This window comes from Hyperolius riggenbachi, chromosome 7, assembly GCF_040937935.1.
Source record: "Hyperolius riggenbachi isolate aHypRig1 chromosome 7, aHypRig1.pri, whole genome shotgun sequence".
NCBI lineage: Eukaryota > Metazoa > Chordata > Amphibia > Anura > Hyperoliidae > Hyperolius > Hyperolius riggenbachi.
Window position 1 is genome coordinate 97,667,477 of NC_090652.1, and position 23,314 is coordinate 97,690,790.

Below are 23,314 nucleotides of genomic sequence, written 5' to 3' on the forward strand. Positions count from 1 at the left end.
ACACTTTGTATTGGTCTTTTACGTGGAATTTCAATAAAATTGATTCATGTTTGCGGCAGTAATATGACAAAATGTGGAAGACGTCAAGGGGGCAGAATACTTTTGCAAACCACTGTATATATTGGGATCTATTGAGCTTCAATGTTCTGCAGCCTTAGAGATCCTCAGCTGAATCCTTCAAGAATGTACGTTTCATATCAGTTGATATACCCTGTGTTATAACTTTTTAACATTTCAAAACCCCCATTATATGTGAAAGCAGGTACCCAGTTGGCTGCAATCTCTTAGGGCCCGTTTCCACTTGTGTGGTGTGAATTCGTTCCTGAAAACGCAAGAACGAATTTGCATGCGGATGCAAATTCGTACACGGTTGTATGCAAATTTTAACGCGAATTCGGTTTTCATATACTTTTGAAAGTATGCAAATTTAACCTGTAGACTGTAGTCATTTCCTGTCTGAGTCAGGACTGAGTCAGCCACTTACATACCTGATATTTAACTATTTCAGACAGAGAAATAAAAAAAGGAACACAGCATAGTTATTTGTGTGCTAGGCACTGTACATACACATGTCTATCTCATGTCACTTCGGGTAATCTTTAAGGATGGATTGCTGGTGTTGGGAACAAATTTGGGTCCTCTCTTAAATTTAATGGATTAGGTCCCTTCTTAAAGTCCATAAAATTGAAAAAAAAGGTTTTAATCTTTGTTGTTCAGAGTTATCAGAACTGGAAAACTGCAGTACTGTAAACCTACTAAAAGAGGTGATCTGTAGCCCCATTCAATTGTATTGGAAAGCATTGTGTCCCAACCCTCCATGCCCACCAACAGTGCATGTTTCTGGAAATCCACACAGACAGATAAGCAGCACTGTTGAGACACTAACCACACCACCTGAGAATGTTTGCTGTTTCCTGCATATCATGTAAAGTTGGTAGGCCTTCAGCACAGCATTGTGAAACACGGCTTAAAAGAGGCAAACAATCCGTTCCCAATTCACAAGCACTAGTACTTTCCAAGTGCTGTATTGTTATTGATCAAGTATTGACAACTGTAAATTCCAGGGGGTTGAAAACTATTGGAGAGGGATAAAGGCATCTTTGCTGCTTTAAAAAGTTATTTGGTCACCTTTTGCACATTTCCTAGTTTTTTTTGAGGCTAGGCAGGAGTCACACTTGTATATGCAGAAAAGTGGTAGCGGTTTTCTGCAGACAAATCTGCAGTCTTGCCTGACAGCCAGCTGAGTGCAGCAAACCGTCGGCAATGGGGAATCACACTCGATGTGCGAAAAAGAGCAGCAGTGTTGGTATTTTTTTTACATGCTGCGAAAAAACATACATAACCTTCTCTTCCCTGCAATTGCCCATAGAAAAGCGTTAGGTGTGTTTTCAGGTTGAGGAAAACGCACATGATTTTGAGCAAGTGTGACCCCTGCACTGCAAGCTCCAGATATGATCGCACTAATGTTTTGCATATAGACAAAATCATGTCGTAATTTGCAAAGCTGAAAAACTAGCACAATTATTCACTTGGCTTTGTGTTTTTGTCAGTGCCACAAAGGATGCAACTGCATCCAGGTGAACAGCAGTAATGCGCAGAAATTGTGATATACCACAGACTTGTAAACATCAGGAAACATGAGGCTACACACTTCACCCGGCTCCACTGATATGAATAGGCCAAAAATGCACTCATGTGCCAGATTTCCTACTCAATGTCAGGCATCATAAAATTAAGGAGTGAAAGCCGTGTACTGCAATGACTAGTGATCCTATGAGTTCAATCTCTTTGCATGCACACATACCCACCAAAACCATGCAAGGTCAGCATCGCCAAAGTAACAAAAGCTCTTTATTCGAGAATCAATGAAAAAAAAATCATCCAGCCTTCACAGTATCAACATATCCACCATGCAGGATCAATTTTTATCCAAGAAGACAGCACCCACAAGCATGAAAAAGAAATTGCACAGCACCGTTGCCTCAATGTTATTGAGAAAGGACTCTTCTTCCCCTCCATGTGCCCCAAGGAGAAGGTGGAGTAATAGTATGGGGAGGAATTATGGGGGAATTTTTGAAGCAATCTTAACAAGAAGGGGCACCAGGAATCAGACACCAACCCATTGGAATAGATAAAGGGGTCATTATTCAGTTAGGCCTTGTTCACATTGTGTTCCGTTCGCATGGCCGTGGTGGGCGATTCGTTTTTGTGCTAAGCTGTTTTCTAAGCTTTTTACCGAGCGGTTTTGTAATTCACTTCCTGATGCAAGTCAGGAAGTGAACTCCTTGACAAGGAAAATAATAAATACAATTAATTTATTCTTAAAAAATGCGAACTCAATCGTTGCACAAAGCGATTTTGTGAGCATTTTGCGTTTTTCCTCCACCTTCCATTGAGGCGAATCACCTCAAAAATGGCCCATGCCAGCGGATCAGAACCAAACCGCTCAGATGTGAATCACTTGAATTTGGAAAAGGTCAAAAACACCCTCCGTGTGAACGAGCCCTGAATGGAAAAAAAACAGGTTCTACAATTGTTTAACCTCTTGCCAACCGCCTAACGCAGCATAGCAGCGGCAGAGAGGCTCTGTTGTTCCTCAGCAACGCCATAAGGCGTAATCTCGCAAGGAACAACAGTACTAGCTGATTTAATATTTATATAGCGCTGACATCTTCTGCAGCGCTGTACAGGGTAAATAACCTTGTCACTTAACTGTCCCTCTGAGAGGCTCACAATCAAACCCCAGCCATAGCCATATGTCTATGTATGTATCGTATAGTCTATGTATTTTAGTCTAGGGCCAATTAAAAGGGGAAGCCAATTAACTTATCTGTATGCATTTTTTTTAACAAAATTTAAGTCTTTTCTGATTGATTAAAAAAAAATTAAAATAGCAGCAGCAATCAAATAGTACCAAATGAAAGCTCTATTTGTGAGAAGGTAAAATTCATTTGGGTGCTAAGTTGTATGAACGAGCAATAAACCATTAAAGTTGTGAAGTGCAGAATTGTAAAAAATGGCCTGGTCACTAGGGGGGTATAAACCTCTGGTCCTCAAGTGGTTAATAAAAGCCAGCATCATAACCTGCATCTATTTTACAATAAATACTTTTTCAGGTAGATCAGGTTTTGTTCTAAATGCAGTACTTTTTCCTGATCACAGATTTCTGTCACTTTTACTAAATCAGGCTCTATTTTAAATTTCTTGTAGCAGTGCCTCTTTTCATAGGACTGAATACCTTGCACTAAAGTACAAGGACATCATATATTACTTTAGCAGCATGAAAAGTAAGGGCAACATCAATGTTTTTCAGAAGTTACAGTGAGGCTATCATAGCTAGCTAGTCAACTAACATTAAAAAGTGTTAAGTACTTTGTTAAAGCATATCTTTTCTACCTCTCTATAAGATACTATTTAAGGCTAATGAGCTATGTTAGGCTGGCAAACCTCCATGCACAAAAACCATTAGAAGATTAGAAGCGAGATTTGCAACTTCAGATGCTTTCCAAATGATTTGCCATTCCCTTCATTGTTATAAAACCTCTACTGAAACTGGCACAGCTTCTCACCTGGCTGTACAGAAAGCGCATTGCAGTCATTGTCACATTTAACTGGCATATTGCAAAGTAATATATTAATGATAAACAAGTGACAGTATTCCATACAACCTGTTGGAAAAACAAACATGCTCAATGGGTGTGCTAAGGTCTAGACCAGTGATGGCTAACCTTGGCACTCCAGCTGTGGTGGAACTACAAGTCCCATGAGGTATTGCAATACTCTGACAGCTCTAAGCATAACTCGATGAGGCAGAGGCATGATAGGATTTGCAGTTTTGCCACAGCTGGAGTGCCAAGGTTAGCCATCACTGGTCTAGACTGTCTCCAATTTTCCAGATTAACAACCACTTCCACCTGGTGTCTGCCGATTATTCAAACTGCCTGGGGTTGGGTTGTGCTATTTTGTCACAGTTACAGGTCTTCAATACTCACTAAAGCACACCTGAAGGAAAATGGATATGGAGGCAAGCACATTTATTTCCTTTTAAACAATGCAAATTGCCTGGCGGTCCTGCTGATCCTGTGTCTTTCATAGTTTTATTCATAGGCCCTGAACATGCATGCAGATTAGGTGCTCTGACTGAAGTCTGACTAGATCACCACATGCCTATTTCACGGGAGTGAATCAGAAACTACTAATGCCGGAAGGATCCCCAGGACTGCCATGCAGCATTGGCAAAGTAGGGTAAAGTATGAAGCAAATGGTTTGCAAGTAGGGTTCTAAATACTGAAAGCTTGACGCATAAAGATCTACAAACTCATTCATACAAAAATACAACTAACATTATTTCCTCACTGAGTTAAAGCGGAACTGTTGTAAAAATAACGTAATTAATAACATTCCTTTTTTTTTTAATTAATTTTTTTTTTTACAATATTTCTAAATGATTTACTCAGAGTATGCCCATTGTAAAATCTTTTCTGATTTACATCTTGAAATTTATCACAGGTGGCGACATTTTTAGTCCTGCCAGGTGATGTCTGTGCATAGAACTCTCAGAAGAACATTTTGCAAAGGTAGATACTGAATGCTTTGCAGTTGGAAACAGCCGTCATTATGCACAATCATTATGCACGATGCAACAAGGTTTACAGACAGGAACTGTCAAGGCCATGGTTCTGACATCATACTGTGGAAGGGGTTTTACCACAATATCAGACATACAGATGTCCCTGGTGATCTATTTGAGAAAAGGTAAAGAATTCTTATGGGAAAGGGCAGGGTTAGCAAAGCATGTGGCAACGCAACAAAATGCCATATGCTTTAAAGGGAACCTAAACTGAGAAGTATGTGGATTTTTCCTTTTAAAATAATACCAGTTACCTGACTCTCCTGCTGATCCTGTGTCTCTGATACTTTTAGCCACAGCCCCTGAACAAGCATGCAGATCAGGTGCTCTGACTGAAGTCAGACTGAATTAGCTGCATGCTTGTTTCAGGTGTGTGATTCAGCCACCACTGCAACCAAATAGATCAGTAGGACTGCCAGGCAACTGGTATTGCTTAAAAGGAAACATCCATATCCCTCTCAGTTAAGGTTCCCTTTAACGTCCTTAGTGTTCCATTCTCAACCAGAGAAATATGCAAAAACCATTGCATTTTTTTCTAACAAGAAAAATGAATTTCATTTTTAACAGGATTATTTTCATAAAATAAGTACAGTACATTAAAGCAAAATAAAGCATGTTAACCACTTGAGGACTCAGCCTTTACCCCCCCCTTAAGGACCAGCGCTGTTTTTTATGATCTGTGCTGGGTGGGCTCTGCAGCCCCCAGCACAGATCAGGTTGCAGGCAGAGCGATCAGATCACCCCCCCTTTTTCCCCCCTATGGGGATGATGTACAGGGGGGTTCTGATCGCTCCTGCCTGGGTGTTGCGGGGGGGCACCTCAAAGCCCCCCTCCGCGGCAAAATTCCCCCCTCCCTCTCCCCCCTGGCTATCCGTCCTGTGCAGCCAATGACAGGCTGTCCTGTCACATGGCGGCGATCCCCAGCCGCTGATTGGCCGGGGACCGCCGAGCTGCCTTACGGCGCTGCTGTAGCAGCAGCGCCGTTTATTGTAAACAAAGGAGACAAACGTCTCCTGCGTTTACATTTAGTCTGCGAGCCGCGATCAGCGGCTCGCAGGCTATTCACGGAGACCTGCTCCATGATCTAACAGGAAACGACCGCTCGCGCGAGCGGCCTTTCCTGATTAATTAGGGAGGCACCTGGCGACGCAGATGTGCTTCGCTGGTCCTCCAGCTACCACTTTGCCGCCGCAAGGTATGAGTGTGCGGTCGGCAAGTGGTTAAAGTAAACTGAACATTTAAAGCACACCTGACCTGAGACAAAGCTGCCTAAGCTAAGCACAGAAGTATATTCATGCTGGATCCACATGCCGCTGAGTGTTGTCTGATCTGCTCCTTGTTCCACCAGGTCCCGTAATCACTTCTAGAAAAATTTGACTTTTGGCTAAAGACAAATTTCCAGACAGAAAGAGGCAGCCTTGCTGTGATGTTCCTCCCAATCACCCTTCCATAGCCTCCCCTTAACAGGAGTGAAGGGGGAGAGAAATAGAGATTGGGAAGTTGATAGTAGGAAACATCATGGCCAGCCTGCCTCTTCCTGTCTGAAAACTTGACTTTAGTCAAGACTATTTGAGTAGGGGGGGGGGGGGGGGGGGAATTTACAGAAAGACAATGTTTCAGTAAATAAATGGCAGAAAAACAGCAAATCAGTGCAAGACTAAAAGCTGCATTTTATTTCAGTCACAAGATTGCAGTAGAAATCTGCCTAAACTGTACATTATGTTGTAGTACAACTTTCACCTTTATTCCAAGCAGAACTTTGTAGCATTTTTGTGCCCAAGCAACATTGGGGCTAAAGCCCACCTATACCTTAACCCATGTACCATCTATTGCTTGTCTGTTGGAGCCAGAACCAAATGGAACTAGATAGCAGTAACCTGGCTCTAATTTTCGCAATTGTTACAGGTGCCCTAGATTGGGAGGAGACTTCACACTCCATAACATATATAAAAGAAGACAGCATTGAGACTAGCAGAACAATTGTAAGCTAGTATCAGCTGCTTCTCTTGAACATGATGAGAAAAGAAGATGCTGTTCAGTTTAGAGTCGATGCTCCTTACAACTGTGATTACAAATAATAATTTTTTGTTCAGTAAGGCGTATTGAAGCAGAATGGCAGTTTGTACCAGGAAAGCACCAAACAGATGTGCCTAGTTAATCCAAAACATCTAAGCGTTTCAAGTGGATTTTTGAGTTGCTGGCAGGATCGCAGTGGTACACTGCAGCAATTTCACAGCAGTGAAGTGCCTCATGAACAGAAATAGGACATCTGCCCAACTTGCTTCCCCTGTATCATATCCCATTCATAAGCAATAACATAATAGAACTTCATTATTGAAGAGGGTGAATCATAACTACTTCCCTACCTAGGGTAATTTCCCCTTAAAAACCAGAGCAATTTTTTACATTTCACACTCCTCCCATTCATTAGCCAATAACTTTATCACTACTTATCACACAAACGATCTATACCTTGTTTTTTTTTCCACCGATTAGACTTTCTTTGGGTGGTACTTTTTGCTAAGAGTTATATTATTTTTTATATATTTTAAAGGGAATAAGGGGAAAATGGAATTCTTTCTCAGTTTTCAGCCATTATAGTTTAAAAATAAAAGGGGCCACTGTAAAATAAACCCACACATTTTATTTGTGCATTTGTCCTGGGTATTAAATTATGATCCTAGTAAAATGTATAGGAACAATAAATGTGGAAATAAAGGTGCATTTTTTTCCATTTTGTGAGATTTTTATTGTAAATGATGTGCTTCTTTATTAAAGGGCACTCTCTTCAGTTGAGTCCTACACATTGCAGCAGGGTTGTGAAGTCGTAGCAATTTTGGGTACCCGGAGTCGGAGTCGGTGATTTCATAAACTCAGGAGTCAGGAGTCGGATGATTTGTGCACAAAATCCACAGCCCTGGTAAGTATTAGACTAAGGAGTTAGAGTCGAGGAGTCGGAGTAGGAGACATTTTGGGTACCCGGAGTCAGTTTGATTTCATGTAAGCATGTGAAACACACTCATTCCACAGGAAACATGACAGAGATGGTGAAATGGAAGTGTACAAGTTTTCTGATAGCACACAGTTAACTGCAGGGGTTATGCATATGTATAAGATGTACAATTTCATAGAGTAGATTGCAATATAAATTACGTTTCTCCTATGTTCCTGTCACTTACAGTAGGACATTAAAGATCTGACAGGTTTTGGACTAGTCCATCTCCTCATGGGGGATTCTCTGGGTTTTTCTATTTTCAAAGGCATTGGCTGTATTGCAGTTGCTCAGGCCAACTGCCAACCTATAGTGTGCAAGCAAGGCAAAAGCCTGGTTGGTATCTTTCTATAGATCCTTTCCATGGAGTCCAAAACCTGTCAGATTTTTACTGCCTAGTGAAAGAAACATAGGAGAAAACCTATTTATAGAGTTGTCGCGAACCTCCGATTTTGGTTCGCGAACCTCGAACATGCGAAAAAAGTTCGCGAACATGCAAACTTTTCAAACCGCCATAGACTTCAATGGGCAGACGAACTTTCAAACTACAAACATTAATTGTGGCCACTAAAGTGATGGAAAAGATGTTTGAAGGGGTCTAACACCTGTAGGGGTGCATGGCGGGGTGGGATACATGCCAAAAGTCCCAGGGAAAAATCCGGGTTAAAGGGCAGAAATAACATTTTATTGCTAGATTTGAGGCCTAAAGTGCTTTAACCTCCTTGCCGGTTAACCTCCTTGCCGGGGTAACCTGCGCAGGAGGATTTCTCAGGCCCCGCTGGGCCGAGTTGCATAATTTTTTTTCCTACACGCAGCTAGCACTTTGCTAGCTGCGTGTAGTACACGATCACCGCCGCACGCCGCCGATTCGCCGCTAACCACCGCACCGAGCTCCCCCCCATCCCGCCCCGTCGCCATGGCGACCAGGGAATCCCTGCAGGAAATCCCGTTCTCACCGGGATTTCCTGCATACTCTGATCGCCAAAGGCGATCGGAGTGGGTGTGGGGATGCCGCCGCTCAGCGGCCATCATGTAGCGAGCCCTGCGGCACTGCCTCCTTGCCGGATTTTTTAGACCGGCAAGGAGGTTAAAACATCTTGCATGTGTATACTTCAATCAGGTAGTGTAATTAGTGTACTGTTTCACACTGACAGACTAAACTCACTGTGTAACGCACCGCAAACAGCTGTTTGTGTAATGACGGCCGTGCTGGACTGGTGCGCACCATGGCGAGAGTGCAGGCGATGGCGGTTTTCAAGCCCATATGGTCGGGCTGAGGTAGCTGAATATCAGAACAGTGACTGAGTGTCCAGTTGGTCGAATTTGGTCTGTCCACAATGAAGCAACGACCTTATTATCTTCTTGGGTCAGGTGTGCCCCCCAACACACTCATTTAGCCGGTCATTGCTTCATTGTGATGGTGTGCTGGTACAACAATGTGCGGTTACACAGGTTTAGTGAAAAGGTTGCAGTGACTGCTGGTACAGCAATGTGTGGTTACACAGGTGCAGTGAAAAGGTTGCAGTGACTGCTGGTACAACAATGTGCGGTTACATAGGTGCAGTGAAAAGGTGACTGCTGGTACAACAATATGCGGCTACATAGGTGCAGTGAGCAAGTATGCAGTGACTGGTATATAAGACTGCGTTCTGTTACACAGGTGCAGTGAAAGGTATGCACGGACTGGTATTACAAATGTGCTGTCACACACACAGGTACAGTGAACAGGTATGCAGTGATTGGTATATAACACTGCGTGATGTCACACAGGTGCAGTGAACATAAACAGGTATGCACGGTCGGACTGGTATAACAAATGTGCAGCTGTCACATACAGGTGCAGTGAAAAGGTAGGCACTGAATGTGCTGGGGCCTTGCACAGTATAGCAATTAGCAAGGGCCAGCTACGACACACAGGGCTGTATGATGCAGTGTCAGTGGCAAAAAAAAAAAAAAAAAAAAAAAAAAGATTTCACAAGAACATTAGCTCTGGAAAGAGCCCTTTTTGTGGTGCTAGGAGCAAGCTCTAAGAGCCTAACTAAGCTTTCCCCATCTCTGCAGCAGGTTCCTCTCCCTTCTCTCACTACTGCAGCAACACCGAGTGAGATAATGACCGACGCAGCTGCCTTATATCCGGGAGGGGGGGGGGGGGTGTTGGGAGGCACCAAGAGGGCGTGCCCAAAGTTTAGCCCAATGATGTAGTATAGGGGCGGGTTGAACTTGTCATAAAGTTCGCGTTTCCACGCAAGCGCGAACCACCGATGTTCGCATTAATTAGTTTGCGGCCGAACCGTTTGGGACAACTCTAGCTATTTATAGTGCATTTTATTCTAGAACAAATGTATTTCATATACCGTTTGGGACAACTCTAGCTATTTATAGTGCATTTTATTCTAGAACAAATGTATTTCATATACCGTAAATATGTTATTAAAACGTGACAAATTTTCATGATAGTGATCCTTTAAAAATGATCAACAAGTTCCTTCTCTGCACCTACTACCTTAACCCAGACTGTATGATTTTTGGCTGTTTCTTTCTGCTTACTGTACAGAACACTCCTACAACTGAACAACATTGGATGCAGTCAAATCTTGGCTTTGTTCTTCACTGTTTAAACTTTAATAAAGTCTTTGTAACAGAAAATGAAAGTGAACATCTTGCCAGCAGCTAGAAACAAATGACAAACTCTCCATTATCCTCCACTTCATTTTTTTTTCTTTCCATAACAAGCAAGAAAATATCTATCTCGAGGGATTCAAACATACTATAATAATCAGCCATTTAAAGTGAGCCTTAGGCAAATAACTATTGCCAAAAGTCCGCAGCTCACATTGTCCCCCACTTCCCAGTGTTTGTAAAAATATATAAAACATTCCAGGTACTGTACTGCAACTTGCAACAACTTCAAACTCCTGACCACAGAAACCTCCTTATCACAGTAAAAGTTTCAGGAAAGTGTCTATGAAGACACAAAAACATGAATGAATACCAGACATTCAATTTTGGGTGCAGTATGCTGTGATTTGGCGGTACAGTTATCTCACTTCAATTTCTATAGGGAATTCTAGCAAAGGTTAAATAATGCTAATGTAAAAAGTGGGGTATGAAAGGTACTGCTTTTAACTGCTTCGGGACCGGCCATAGTTAAAACTATGCTGCTCTTGTGGCTGTTTAAAGCTAATGTGGCATAGCTTTAACTACACTGACTCCTGCACACGGGACGCAAAAGTGGGTCCCCGCACACGTCCCTGACGCCACAAAACTTAGCTGTCTAAAGAAGAAAAAAAGGCTCTGGTTCTTAGGGCCCATTCACACTTACAATCGCAGAACGTTCTGCGGGAGTGATTTTCCCGCGATTAGCGCGGAAAAATCACTGGACACTGCGGCGGTTTTGGAGCGATCGCGATTAGCGTGCTATGCACGCTAATCACGATCGCAAATAGCGGAACGCTCGTCGCCGGCAAACTGCTGCATGCAGCGCGGTTGCGGTTTTCGCTAACCGCAACCGCGGCAGTGAGAACACGGCCACTCGCTACAATGTTCTTGCAGAACCGCTAGCGGTTTGCCGTGAGCGGGAATCGTGCGATTCCCGCTCAGGTGTGAACGGGCCCTTAGAGGTCAGAGCTTGCCAATCCGAAATGTGTTAAATAAACCAGTGGGAGGTAAATTCACTATAGAAAACCTTACAGCAGCTACAAGATTCCCTAAAACATATTTATATTCATTCTCTATGTCTCCAGTGCTCCACCAAATTTACTACAGAAGTATAATCCAAACACTGTCAAATGCTGCAAAGCAATGTGGCCATCCGTTTTCAGTCCTGAATACTGGCATTTGGGAGACAGATGTGCTGCATATAAAGTAAAGACTTTCAAAACTTACTTATTGGCCTTTGTAAAGTTGGCTACAATTTTTTAAATTATTATTTAGAATAACATTATAGTAAACTCCCTGTAATCTGGCTAAGTAGTTTACTATATCAGGATTTGTCATACATAGTATATTCATACACGCGCATTGTCGTGACATGAGGACTGAGTTTACTATAGCCAGAGGTTTACTATGAGAATCTACTGTATTGTGTGTGGCCACCTTAAGACTTCAGGATTGTGCATTCAAAATAAACTATAAAAACAGCCTTTGCTTTTGTTGCAACCAGTTCTTCTTTTTCAATGTATTCTTTAAGGGCCAAAGATTGCACTACAGAACACAGAAGCGTATGATCGCATTACGCTCACATGTCTAGGCTCTGAGCATGACAATGCACACTAACCAGTGATGAGGGAAAAGGGCCCAGAGAATCACTGCCACAGAACAAAGAATAGCAGCTGGAGAGGGTTCTAAAAAGTACCAGAGACATCACTAACAGTCAAAAGTAATAAAAATACAGGGATGCCCCTTCAAATCACTGAATTCAGGTGTTTCAATCACTTCTGTGCCCACGTCTATATAAAACCAAGCATTCAGGCATGCAGACTACTTCCACAAACATTCGTGGAAGAAGTTCAGTTAATTACAGTGTTATACAGTGATAGGAAACCACTTGTGCAATAAGCCCATTTATGAAATTTCCTCACTAGTTTGGTGTGGAGGAACTTGATTGGCCTGCACTGAGCCCTGACCTCCACCTGCTAGAATAGGATGAATCAGTGGAGTGGAGACTGCATCCAAAGCCTTCTGTCCAACATCTGTGCTCGACCTCACAAATGAAGAATGGTCAAAACTTCCCATAAGCACAAGACAAGATTTAACCTTCCCAGCGTTCAATTTCCCCAGGATTTCTGTGCAAACAGTGATAAAATGTATTTTTAAAACTTTTTTTTCCCTGTAACTTGCCAAAATGTGTCAAGCAAGGGTCTAGTATACAGTGCAGGAGAGTATTGATGTGTATGCATGTTTATACTGTTCACAGCATGTTTTTTTGAACGGACATTTCTGTCCATACCGCTAGGGAGGTTAAAGAGAATCTGTAACAAAATTTTCAGCCTTATTTCTTCTATCCTATAAGTTCCTATACCTGTTCTAATGTCTTACTGCAGCCTTTCCTAGTTGCACAGTGGCTGTATTATCTCGGTTATATAATCTAATATTCTTTCCTTTGTCGGCTCAGGCTGGAATGTGCTGCTCTGCTTGTGATAGGAAGAAGCTATACACACCCTCTCCACGCCCCCTCCAGGCTCTATATGAGTCACAGACTGAGCTTCTCTCCGCCTATCACATGCTGGTTAGCAGCCATGTCTTTTGTTTGCAAACATTGCCTAAAACTGGCAATTACAAGCCAGGATTGCAGCAGGGACTGGCAGAAACAGCACAGAGGGGCCCAGGAGAACATAATGAATAGAATGGTATGCTTTTTATTGTAAGAATTTTAGAGTTCAGATTCTTTAAGGACTTCCAGACAACATCAGAATTTTGCCTTCAGCCGAGACATTGAGTACGTCATAATGTTATTGTGCTTTACACATCTATAATAACTGAGAAAACTGTTAAGTATAACTTTAGGTGCCCATAATTGTATTCATCATCTACCTTGACTGGGTAATAGTGCAACAGTAGCTCCCACTCCTCCTTCCTGTGCTGCGTCCTGGTCGGATGTCCTCTCGTGATTTCCTCAAGCTGAAATATTCTGTTAACTTCCCAAATGAGGACATGCTGGTGCTCTAGAGGCTCATTTGCCAAAGAATGGACCTTTTGCCAGCAAAGCCTGGGCAGGTAGAGTAATAAGCCTGGAAGCATTCCCTGAGGGAAGCCCAAAAGAGCATTTCTTCAGCAAAAATAGGTTCCAGCACAGTCAGGGGTCACATCAGGACTGAAACGCTGAAGGTTCTACAGGATTCATGTTAAAGAAAATCACCACAAAGACAAAATGCATTTCCATGTAGCAATCAGAAAAATAAAGCAGAAACCCCCCTCAAAAAACAAATCCTCATTTAAAAAAATAAGATTAACATCCCTTTTGTATAGGCTGGAAATAAATGAAAAGTCAAAGAAGTACAAATAAAAACCAAGACAGCTGCCAAGACATACACAAAACCTAATAAAGTGTTTTGTCGGGTTGCAGACAAGCGTGTTCATCCTTACTGCTGTATACATAAGAGGGTTGTTGATGGTCATAGGATTAAGCTCTGTGCATTTAATGTAAAATATTTATACTCACAGGGAATACAGTATATACCTTACTCATAACACTAGAAACATAATTTGTATCAGAAATTGTTCTCCTTTAAGTACTCTTTGCTGCCCATCTGCAGCATCTACATTACATAAATGATCCTTCTTTATAAACAGAAGAAGAAAAGGAAAGAATTTTGTATTTCACTTTCTTTTTATTTCATTGTGATTAGTCTCTGTGGGGCTAGTCAGAGATATGGATCTGTGCTGCCTGATTATACTGGTGGGGCAGAAGTAGAATTGGTGGTTGCCATGTGAACACTCCATGACAGGTTTGAGTCGTTTTTTAACGCAAGCATCGCCCTATTGTATCTATCCTGTCTTACTGTACATTGTAAGCTCGTCTGGGTGATTCGTGTTGCTTTTTTTTCACGTGCTTGGTTTATTGTGGCTGTCATCCCCCAAATGTCCTCACCTTGTACAACACAATAGAAGATACTGCCACTATATAAATCAATGATGATCATAAGCTAATAGATACACATCTTGAGAGGAAATGTTAAATATGTGACATCTGAAGAAGAGAAAGAAAGGATACATCATAACTGTGTGTATGTGAGAAGCATCTTAAAAGTCTCAGGCTAGACGGTCTATCATATCTGCTAACCATAGATAAGTAAAGAGGAAATCCATAATGCAAGAGAGATATAAATGACAAACTGCTTATATAACATTACTTCTAAAGCCCGTAACAAAACCATCTTCACTCACAGTAAATTAGCACCAAATAAAGGCAGCCGTACACAATAAGATTTTTCTTAAGAAATATAGGGGTAAACAGTGGAAATATTACCGCGCTAACATAGTACACAGCACTATTACCCTAACTTCTGCCTGCAAGTACTGCGAGTTACGTGATTAGTGTGACTCACTGTAGTCAAGAAGTCTGACCATTGCTACAGTAACGTGCATTACTATGGTAACAATCGTTATTGTTGCAATGGTCCCGCTACTCGAGTAACACTGGTCACGCTAATCGCAGGCGGAAGTCGGGGTAATATTGCCATGGGCTATGTGAGCATGGGAATATTACTGCTGTTTAGGGAATCAACCATTTTGATTTAGTCTGACAGTGATCTATTCACTAACACTTCTGATAAGATACCAGGCAGATTTGATCATTTTGACTGAACCTGACATCTATTGCTCCAACACAGTTTTAAAGGGAACCTGAAGAAAGTAAAAAAATAAATTAATAAATAATGAGGGAAAAAAAAAAAGGAGTTTAACTTAACCTGGGGCTTCTGCCAGCCCCCTGGCCTTCAATGATCCCCGGCTCAGTTTCGCTTTCTTTAGTCGCTGTCCACTGCGTCTGCGCGGCCCTGGCCACGTGTCCTCATTCTCGCTCCAGTAGTCGGTAACCGTCAAGTGTGAACGCGCGCAGTGGCCGTTGACTCGCAGGTCGGCGATACAGAAACTGCACCACAGCGGAGGACCGGAAGATCATGGAGGACTGGCATGAGCGCATTATATTTCCCTATTATAGTGCCTTCATTTATTTTGCTCGCTTTTTTAAAGTGCCTCCAGTTATAATGCCTCCATTTATTTTACCTCCCTGCACAGTGCTCCTTGCAATGCAGTGCTCCTTGCCCTCATTGCATTATAACTGCGCTGAAGAAAGCAATCCTTAAACCCCTCTTGAAGAAACTATCACTGAATCATGATTCTGTGACCAACTAAAGACCTACCATTCCTGGCAAAAGTTATTGAGAATGTAGTCACCAACCAGCTAGAAGCCGGGCTTACAGATAACATGTGTGATACCTTTCAGTCAGGATTCAAGAAAATGTGCAGCACTGAAATGGCACCAGTTTGAGTACTGAATGATCTACGTTCAGCAAGAGACAAGGGTGAGTGCTCAATTCTGATTGCTCTTGACTTGTCTGCAGCTTTTGAAACTGTGGATCATGGAATATTAATCCAGCAATTGAAGAAATAATGTGGCCTAAGGGGCGCTGTTCTCAAATGGTTTCAGTCTTTCCTGTCTGTCAGGACACAGCAAGTGTGCCTGGGAACCCACTACTCTAATCCAGTGCCACTTGCTTATGGAGTACCAAAGGGTACTGTATTTTAAAATGCATTAACAAAAAAAAGGTCTGCTTTTATGAGGTAGCGGCAATTCGGTTTTGTTAATGGTTATAACTGTACCTTAAGTTTGCTCTACATTTAGTGGTAGACAACAGGGGCAATGAGATGCAAAAAAAAAAAAAAATCAGAGCTGATGTTGATTTTATACAAATGTTTATGCAAATATATGCAGCTTATAAATGAAAGATGCCATTTTGGGATTTCATTGGTCTGGTTTCAAAATGGATACATTTGTATAAAATCTGTATCAATTCCGATTTGCATCTCACAGAACATGCCTAGTAGACAATATAGCAATGCTATTGAGGGAGTGGCTAAAAAACACAAAACAAAAAAGGGACACAAACTAGTTCCAAGTAGGATTTGCACTATACATACTCCTGTTTATCTCATGTTAAATGTCACTTCAGGGTCCCTTTTAACCACTTCACCCCACAGGCTATTTAACCCTTAACGACGAGTCATTTGCACCTTTTAGCAATGCCCCCATTCATTTGGCCATAATAGAAGGGTAATAGAAGGGGTTAAAAAAAAAAAATAGATGTGTGATGTATTTATTTTTTATTGATTTCAATGCATTTTTTACCTGTGCACAGGAAGGGTTTGTGGTTTCTTTACTTTTGTTTTGACAAATGAACATGGCTCCTTATTGGAGCCATACACAAGCACTTTGCCTTTGGGAACACATATTCCCGTTCACCAAACTCTGCCGAGTAAGTCCCATTGTGAACAAGAGGCATGAGCACGTACAATCACTGCTGATTGACAGGACGCACCTGTATGTCCAGTTTGTGGGACAAAGACACAAACTAGACATGTATATATGTCCAGTTTGTGTTAAAAGGTTAAAACATGACAATCTTTATAAAATTCAAACTGAATCTATAGGAAATGTAAAGCTCTAATTCACCCTCCTAGTTTTTTAATGTAAGAAAAAGTGCAAAGGATACTATGGCATTGGTCACATAATTTTCATTCTAAAGAAATTTTCTTTGGAATGTGACCCTGGTTAAATAAAGTCTGCAGCTGCACCAAAAACGGGTGTTCACAAACTAGAGGGTGATCCATCACTGCTGAGCAAATAGCTATCCTACTTCCTACCCATTTACAGCTTAACTCTTTGCAGCCAGCACTGCAGCAGACTTATTATGAGACTCTGCTTGGGCGACATTGCAGGGCTGAGGCTGTACAGACGCGTCACTAGCCTGCAGGTTAGCAACATGTTCTGTTACTATGTGGGGAAGTAGAGGGCCAATGGAGCGGCACTTCAGTGACATCACGCATAGGGAGGGATAAGTGAACAGAAAAATGTCCTCAAATAAATCAAACTGCCAGGCAGATCATTGGCTGAGGAGGGCCAGGGGCTGATGTGCACAGGCTGGATTCTCGGCAAAGGTGGTAGTTGTTGGCTGCCTTGGTTGAGTTTAGTTTCATAGTTACATAGTTACATAGTTATTTTGGTTGAAAAAAGACATACGTCCATCGAGTTCAACCAGTATAAAGTACAACACCAGCCTGCTCCCTCACATATCCCTGTTGATCCAGAGGAAGGCGAAAAAACCCTTACAAGGCATGGTCCAATTAGCCCCTAAAGGGAAAATCCCTTCCCGACTCCAGATGGCAATCAGATAAAATCCCTGGATCAACATCATAAGGCATTACCTAGCAATTGTAGCCATGGATGTCTTTCAACGCAAGGAAAGCATCTAAGCCCCCTTTAAATGCAGGTATAGAGTTTGCCATAACGACTTCCTGTGGCAATGCATTCCACATCTTAATCACTCTAACTGTAAAGAACCCTTTCCTAAATAAATGGCTAAAACGTTTTTCCTCCATGCGCAGATCATGTCCTCTAGTCCTTTGAAAAGGCCTAGGGACAAAAAGCTCATCCGCCAAGGTATTATATTGCCCTCTGATGTATTTATACATGTTAATTAGATCCCCTCTAAGGCGTCTTTTCTCTAGACTAAATAAACCCAGTTTATCTAACCTTAATCGATAAGTGAGACCTTCCATCCCACGCATCAATTTTGTTGCTCGTCTCTGCACCTGCTCTAAAACTGCAATATCTTTTTTGTAATGTGGTGCCCAGAACTGAATTCCATATTCCAGATGTGGCCTTACTAGAGAGTTAAACAGGGGCAATATTATGCTAGCATCTCGAGTTTTTATTTCCCTTTTAATGCATCCCAAAATTTTGTTAGCTTTAGCTGCAGCTGCTTGGCATTGAGTACGATTATTTAACTTGTTGTCAATGAGTACTCCTAAGTCCTTCTCCAAGTTTGATGTCCCCAACTGTATCCCATTTATTTTGTATGGTGCTAGACCATTAGTACGTCCAAAATGCATGACCTTACATTTGTCAACATTGAATTTCATCTGCCATGTATGTGCCCATATAGCCATCCTATCCAGATCCTGTTGCAATATGACACTATCTTCCTGAGAGTTGATGATTCTGCACAATTTTGTATCATCTGCAAAAATAGCAACATTGCTCACTACTGCATCTACTAGGTCATTAATAAATAAATTGAAGAGCACTGGACCCAGAACAGACCCCTGTGGGACCCCACTGCTAAGTCTCCCATTTTGAGTACGATCCATTGACCACAACTCTTTGTTTTCTGTCTATTAGCCAGTTCCCTATCCATGAACACAGACTCTTCCCCAGTCCTTGCATCCTCAACTTTTGCACCAGACTTTTGTGGGGAACAGTGTCGAAGGCCTTTAATCTAGCATGTATACAGGACTTAAAGAGGAACTGTCGCAAAAATCTTAAAATTTAAAACACATACAAATAAGAAGTATGTTTCTTCCTGAGTAAAATGAGCCATAGAACTTCTCTCCTATGTTGCTGGAACTTGCAGTAAGTAGTAGAAATCTGACATTACCGACAGGTTTTGGGCTAGTCCATCTCTTCATGGGGGATTCTCAGCATGGCCTTTATTCTTTATAAAGACACTCCCTGAAAAAGATTTATACAAAAGATGCTGACCGGCCTCCATGCTTGCTGTACAATTTTTTGGCAGTTGGACGGAGTAACTGCCATTCACTAAGTGCATTTTGAAAATAAAGAAATCCCTGTGAACCACCCATGAGGAGATGGGCTAGTTCAAAACCCGTCGGTTCTGTCAGATTTCTACTACCTACTGTAAGTGACAGCAACATAGGAGAAAAGTAATATATGGCTCATTTTACTCTGGAAGAAATTTACTTCTTAATTGTGCATGTTTACATATATTTTAAATGTTAGGTCCTTTAACCCCCCTGGCGGTATGACTCCCGCGGCTGCGCGGCCGCGGGAGGGTTTTTTTCACCTTTTTTTTTTTTTGTAGCATGTAGCTAGCCTAGCGCTAGCTACATGCTTCCCCCCTCCCTGCGGCGTCCCCCCGTGTGCCCCGATCGCCGCCGGCGCCGCTTGCCCATAAGGAAATCCCGTCATGGACGTCGTGACGTCACAGGGAGTCCCGATCCACCCCATAGCGCAGCCTGGTGCCGATTGGCCAGGCTGCGCAAGGGGTATGCGGGGGGGGGGGGCCTGAATCCGCGGCGGGTAGCGGCGCATCGGCGGCGGCGATCAGACCAAACACGCAGCTAGCAAAGTGCTAGCTGCGTGTTTGAAAAAAAAAAATTATGTAAATCGGCCCAGCAGGGCCTGAGCGGCACCCTCCGGCGGCTTACCCCGTGTCACACACGGGGTTACCGCCAAGGAGGTTAAGGGAAAAGTCTAAAATCGGGGAGTATTGAGAAGAGGCTGGGGAAGCCTATAACTATCCCAAAAGTGCTTACTGACCCGCTTGTGTCCAGATAAGGAGCAAACTTATCTGTCAGTTTTCTGTGTGCGTTTTCTGCATGCATTTTCAATACACCATGTACATAACCTGCCTGCCCATCATTCTATAACACAGACATAAGGACATGTCTGCCCATCCTTCCAATACACAGACGTCAGGACATGTCTGGCCACCCTTCCAATACACAGACATCAGGGCCTGTCTGGCCATCCTTCCAATACACAGACATCAGGGCCTGTCTGCCCATCCTTCCAATAGACCAACATTAGGGCATGTCTGGTCATCCTTCCAATACACAGACATCAGGACATGTCTGGCCATCCTTCCAATACACAGACAACAAGGCATGTCTACCCATCCTTCCAATGCACAGACATCAGGACATGTCTGCCTATCCTTCCAATAAACAGACATCAGGGCATGTCTGCCCGTCATTCTATTACACAGACAAGTTTCCTTTCCTCCCCATAAACATCTCTAGTCAGAAGACTCCACTCGTACACACACTTCAGGACACAAAGCTCTCCCTTCCTCGATTTCAGGATGTTGATAAAAGTCTCCCCCTCCAAATGTACAAACATAAAAAAAAAAACACTCCCGCCAGTATATTCCAATCTTCCTATAGGTAGACAAAGATATTGGCACAAAACACACATTTTAGCATAAATAAGGAGCACAATCTATAGTAACAAATCTTAAAGCAAATCGTAAAGCACACTAGGCGTGAAATGATAGTTGTCCAATTGCTAAAATACAGAAAGGTCAGGTGACAACTTCTATAGCGCCTCAGCAAACACAGTTGGCATGGTGTTGAAAGGAGAAGGAGGGGTAAATTGATCAGACAGGTTAAACTATCCAGTCACTTTCATTTACTCCAACTAAGAAGGCCCCTGCAGTAGCTGAATTTGGAAGGCCCCAGCAGTTGCTGCATTTGCCACTCTTTTCCCTCTTCATAGCAACACTCAGCTGAGGAAAAAAAGGCAACATTGCACTTTATTATCTGAACAGTGGAAAAATCATTTTGACAGTCATAGGCATTTCCACGTGCTAGTGAAGTGGTCTAACTTCTCCCCAGCCTATACTCATTTATCGTTAAACATATCTCTGCAGATGTTACCAGAGGTTCAAAACATACCACTTCAGAAGTTTCAGTGCTTACGTTACATCACTGCTAAGTCCAATCAGGTGCCACTACAATTTCAAGCAGCCCAGTGCATAATCTCTGCACCAGATGGGCCTCCTTCTCTTGAGCAGGCCATCCAACCTATTTTATCTTTCCTTTTGCCCACTGTACCACCCTCATTTCTTTCATTAGTGCCCTTTCACTAAGTAGTTTGCCAGCTGCTTGACCGATAAATGGCTTATCTGATGAGCACGACTTCTGCTTGTTGTGCCCAAATGTTCCTAAAATGTCAATTCAAGGCTGACTGGATCTGCTGCCGCACCTGATTAGTTGCTCTTATGAAGTCCTTTTCTTATTTTTCAATCAACTTTCTTCTTTAACCTCCTTAAAAGGTATTCCTGACCCAGGTTCAGCGTGTAAACAGATGCTGTTAGCGGTAATGACAAGCCTGGGTCGGGATAACCGCCCGGGAGGTATATGCAGAGTGTGAGCACAGAGGCCGTTAATAAGTCACCTTCCCTGGAATCTGAACATCCACAGCCCATCTTCTTGAAGTGAACTGGAGGTGAAAATAAACCGATTAGATAAACAATTGTATTCATCCTCCTTCGCCTAAAAATGACTTTTTTTAGACATCCCAGGAATTTATTTTATATTTAAACATTTAGAAAGTAGATTGAATGCAGTCTATTAAGTGTCCCTAAATGAAAATACATGAACTATATTGACCCTTTTCTCTCTTCCTCTGCTCTCAGAAATATGTAGAAAAATGTATTCTGCCAGGAAAACTTTTATGGCTATAATTTGCTTATCAGTGATGTTTACTATATTCCTGACAAGGTACTGACAAGACAGAAGCTATCACTTCCACCCTTAAAAACAGTGCTGTGGAGTCGGTACAAAAATCTTCCAACTCCAACTCCGACTCCGAAGTTTCTGAAACCACGACTCCGACTCCGGGTACCCAAAATTGCTCAGACTCCGACTCCTCGACTCCGACTCCTTAGTCTAATACTTAACAGGGCTGTGGATTTTGTACAAAAATCATGCGACTCCGACTCCTGACTCCTCGGTTTCTGAAACCACGACTCCGACTCCTACTCCGACTCCGGGTGCCAAAAATTGCCCCGACTCCGACTCCTCAACTCCGACTCCAACTCCGACTCCACAGCCCTGCTTAAAAATTAACTATTTCAGGCAGCAAAATAAAACACGTAAAACAGCCTGATTATTAATATGTTTAGTACTGTACATACACATGTTTACCTCATCTCGTCACATGTCGCCTCTGGTACACTTTAAGGTCCTTGGAGGCTCTTGATCCCTCGGGTGAAATTGCTGTTTTTGTCACATTACAACAGACGGCAATATCACCATAGGGGTCGAGTGCAACCTGGAGGACAGGAGGAAGAATTGCATCGCTGGAACATGGGGAGGTGAGTAATGTGCAGGGGCTGCAGCAAATCTCATTGTGAATGGATTTTTTTCCCTAGAACTTTAGAGCCTAAAAGCTCATGAAAACATTGTAGCGCTTTGAGACCCTAAAATCAGAAAAGAATCATTCTCAAGAAGGTTAAAATCTTTTTGATGCAATAACATGGGCATTTCATTTTTTTCAGTAGAAAGTAACAGTACTCTTACTCTGACAACAGTCAGCTTATTTTTCCAGTTTCGCAAACACCTCACATACCAAAGTGTCAGGCCAAAATGATCTATATACACAAACATCCATCTACAATAATAATAAAACATTTGTAATGCGCTTTTCTCCCATAGGACCCAAAGTGTATAAGCTTGCGTCATATCAGTACATAGTTGAGGTTTTGATTTAAACTCCTGCAGGGATGGAGCTGTCTTGATTGGGTGTGGCAAGGTGTTCCAAAGTGTAGGGGCAGCATGACAGAAGGCCCTGGCAACATATGTTTTGAGCTGGACTTTTTTGGTAATCAAGTTATTCAATCCTGTTGAAGTTGTGGGAGCTGTGACGCAGTTGCAACACATTCTTCAGGTATCCATGGCCTAGGTTGTGCAGAGATTTGAATGTTAGCATGCAAACTTTGAAGAGGATTCTCCATTTTCTGGGTAGCCAGAGTTGTGAGCAAAGGGTCCGGGTTATGTCACAATGGCAGTCCTGGCTTGTTAACAGTCTAGCGGCAGAATTCTGTACTAGATGCAGGCGATTTGGGTCTTTTTTTGGATGGCCTGCATATAGGGCATTGCAATATTCCAGCCATGATTTGATGAAACCTTGAACTAGGGTTGGAAAATCCTTATTGCAACAAACATCAATACCCCATACAAAGGCCCAAGTCAACATATTTTCAATATACATGTTTGTGATGAGCAATGAGATGCAAATGAGATGAATTTTTTTTGTTGCTGCTAATTTTATGCTCATTTATGCAAGCTTAGAAAATGACCAGTTAACACATATTACGATAGATCTCTCTTACAGTAACAAATAAGGACATATCTGCCATATACACAGAATGCAGGACAGACATCTAATT

The 23,314-nt window shown here is 42.3% G+C and overlaps 1 protein-coding gene across 3 annotated transcripts in view; it reads right to left on the bottom strand.

Annotated features, from left to right (window-relative positions):
- The window catches only part of LOC137524482 (ankyrin repeat and fibronectin type-III domain-containing protein 1-like), a 747,681-nt gene that overhangs the window by 532,138 nt on the left and 192,229 nt on the right, over window positions 1–23,314 (bottom strand). The window contains exon 2 of one of the 3 annotated variants that reach the window (XM_068244402.1): window positions 13,155–13,451. The exons of the other annotated variants lie outside the window; for them this stretch is intronic. Within the exon in view, the coding sequence (XP_068100503.1) occupies window positions 13,155–13,276 (122 nt within the window). The 5' untranslated portion in view covers window positions 13,277–13,451. The remainder of the gene's footprint in view (window positions 1–13,154; window positions 13,452–23,314) is intronic. 3 annotated transcript variants of the gene reach the window in all.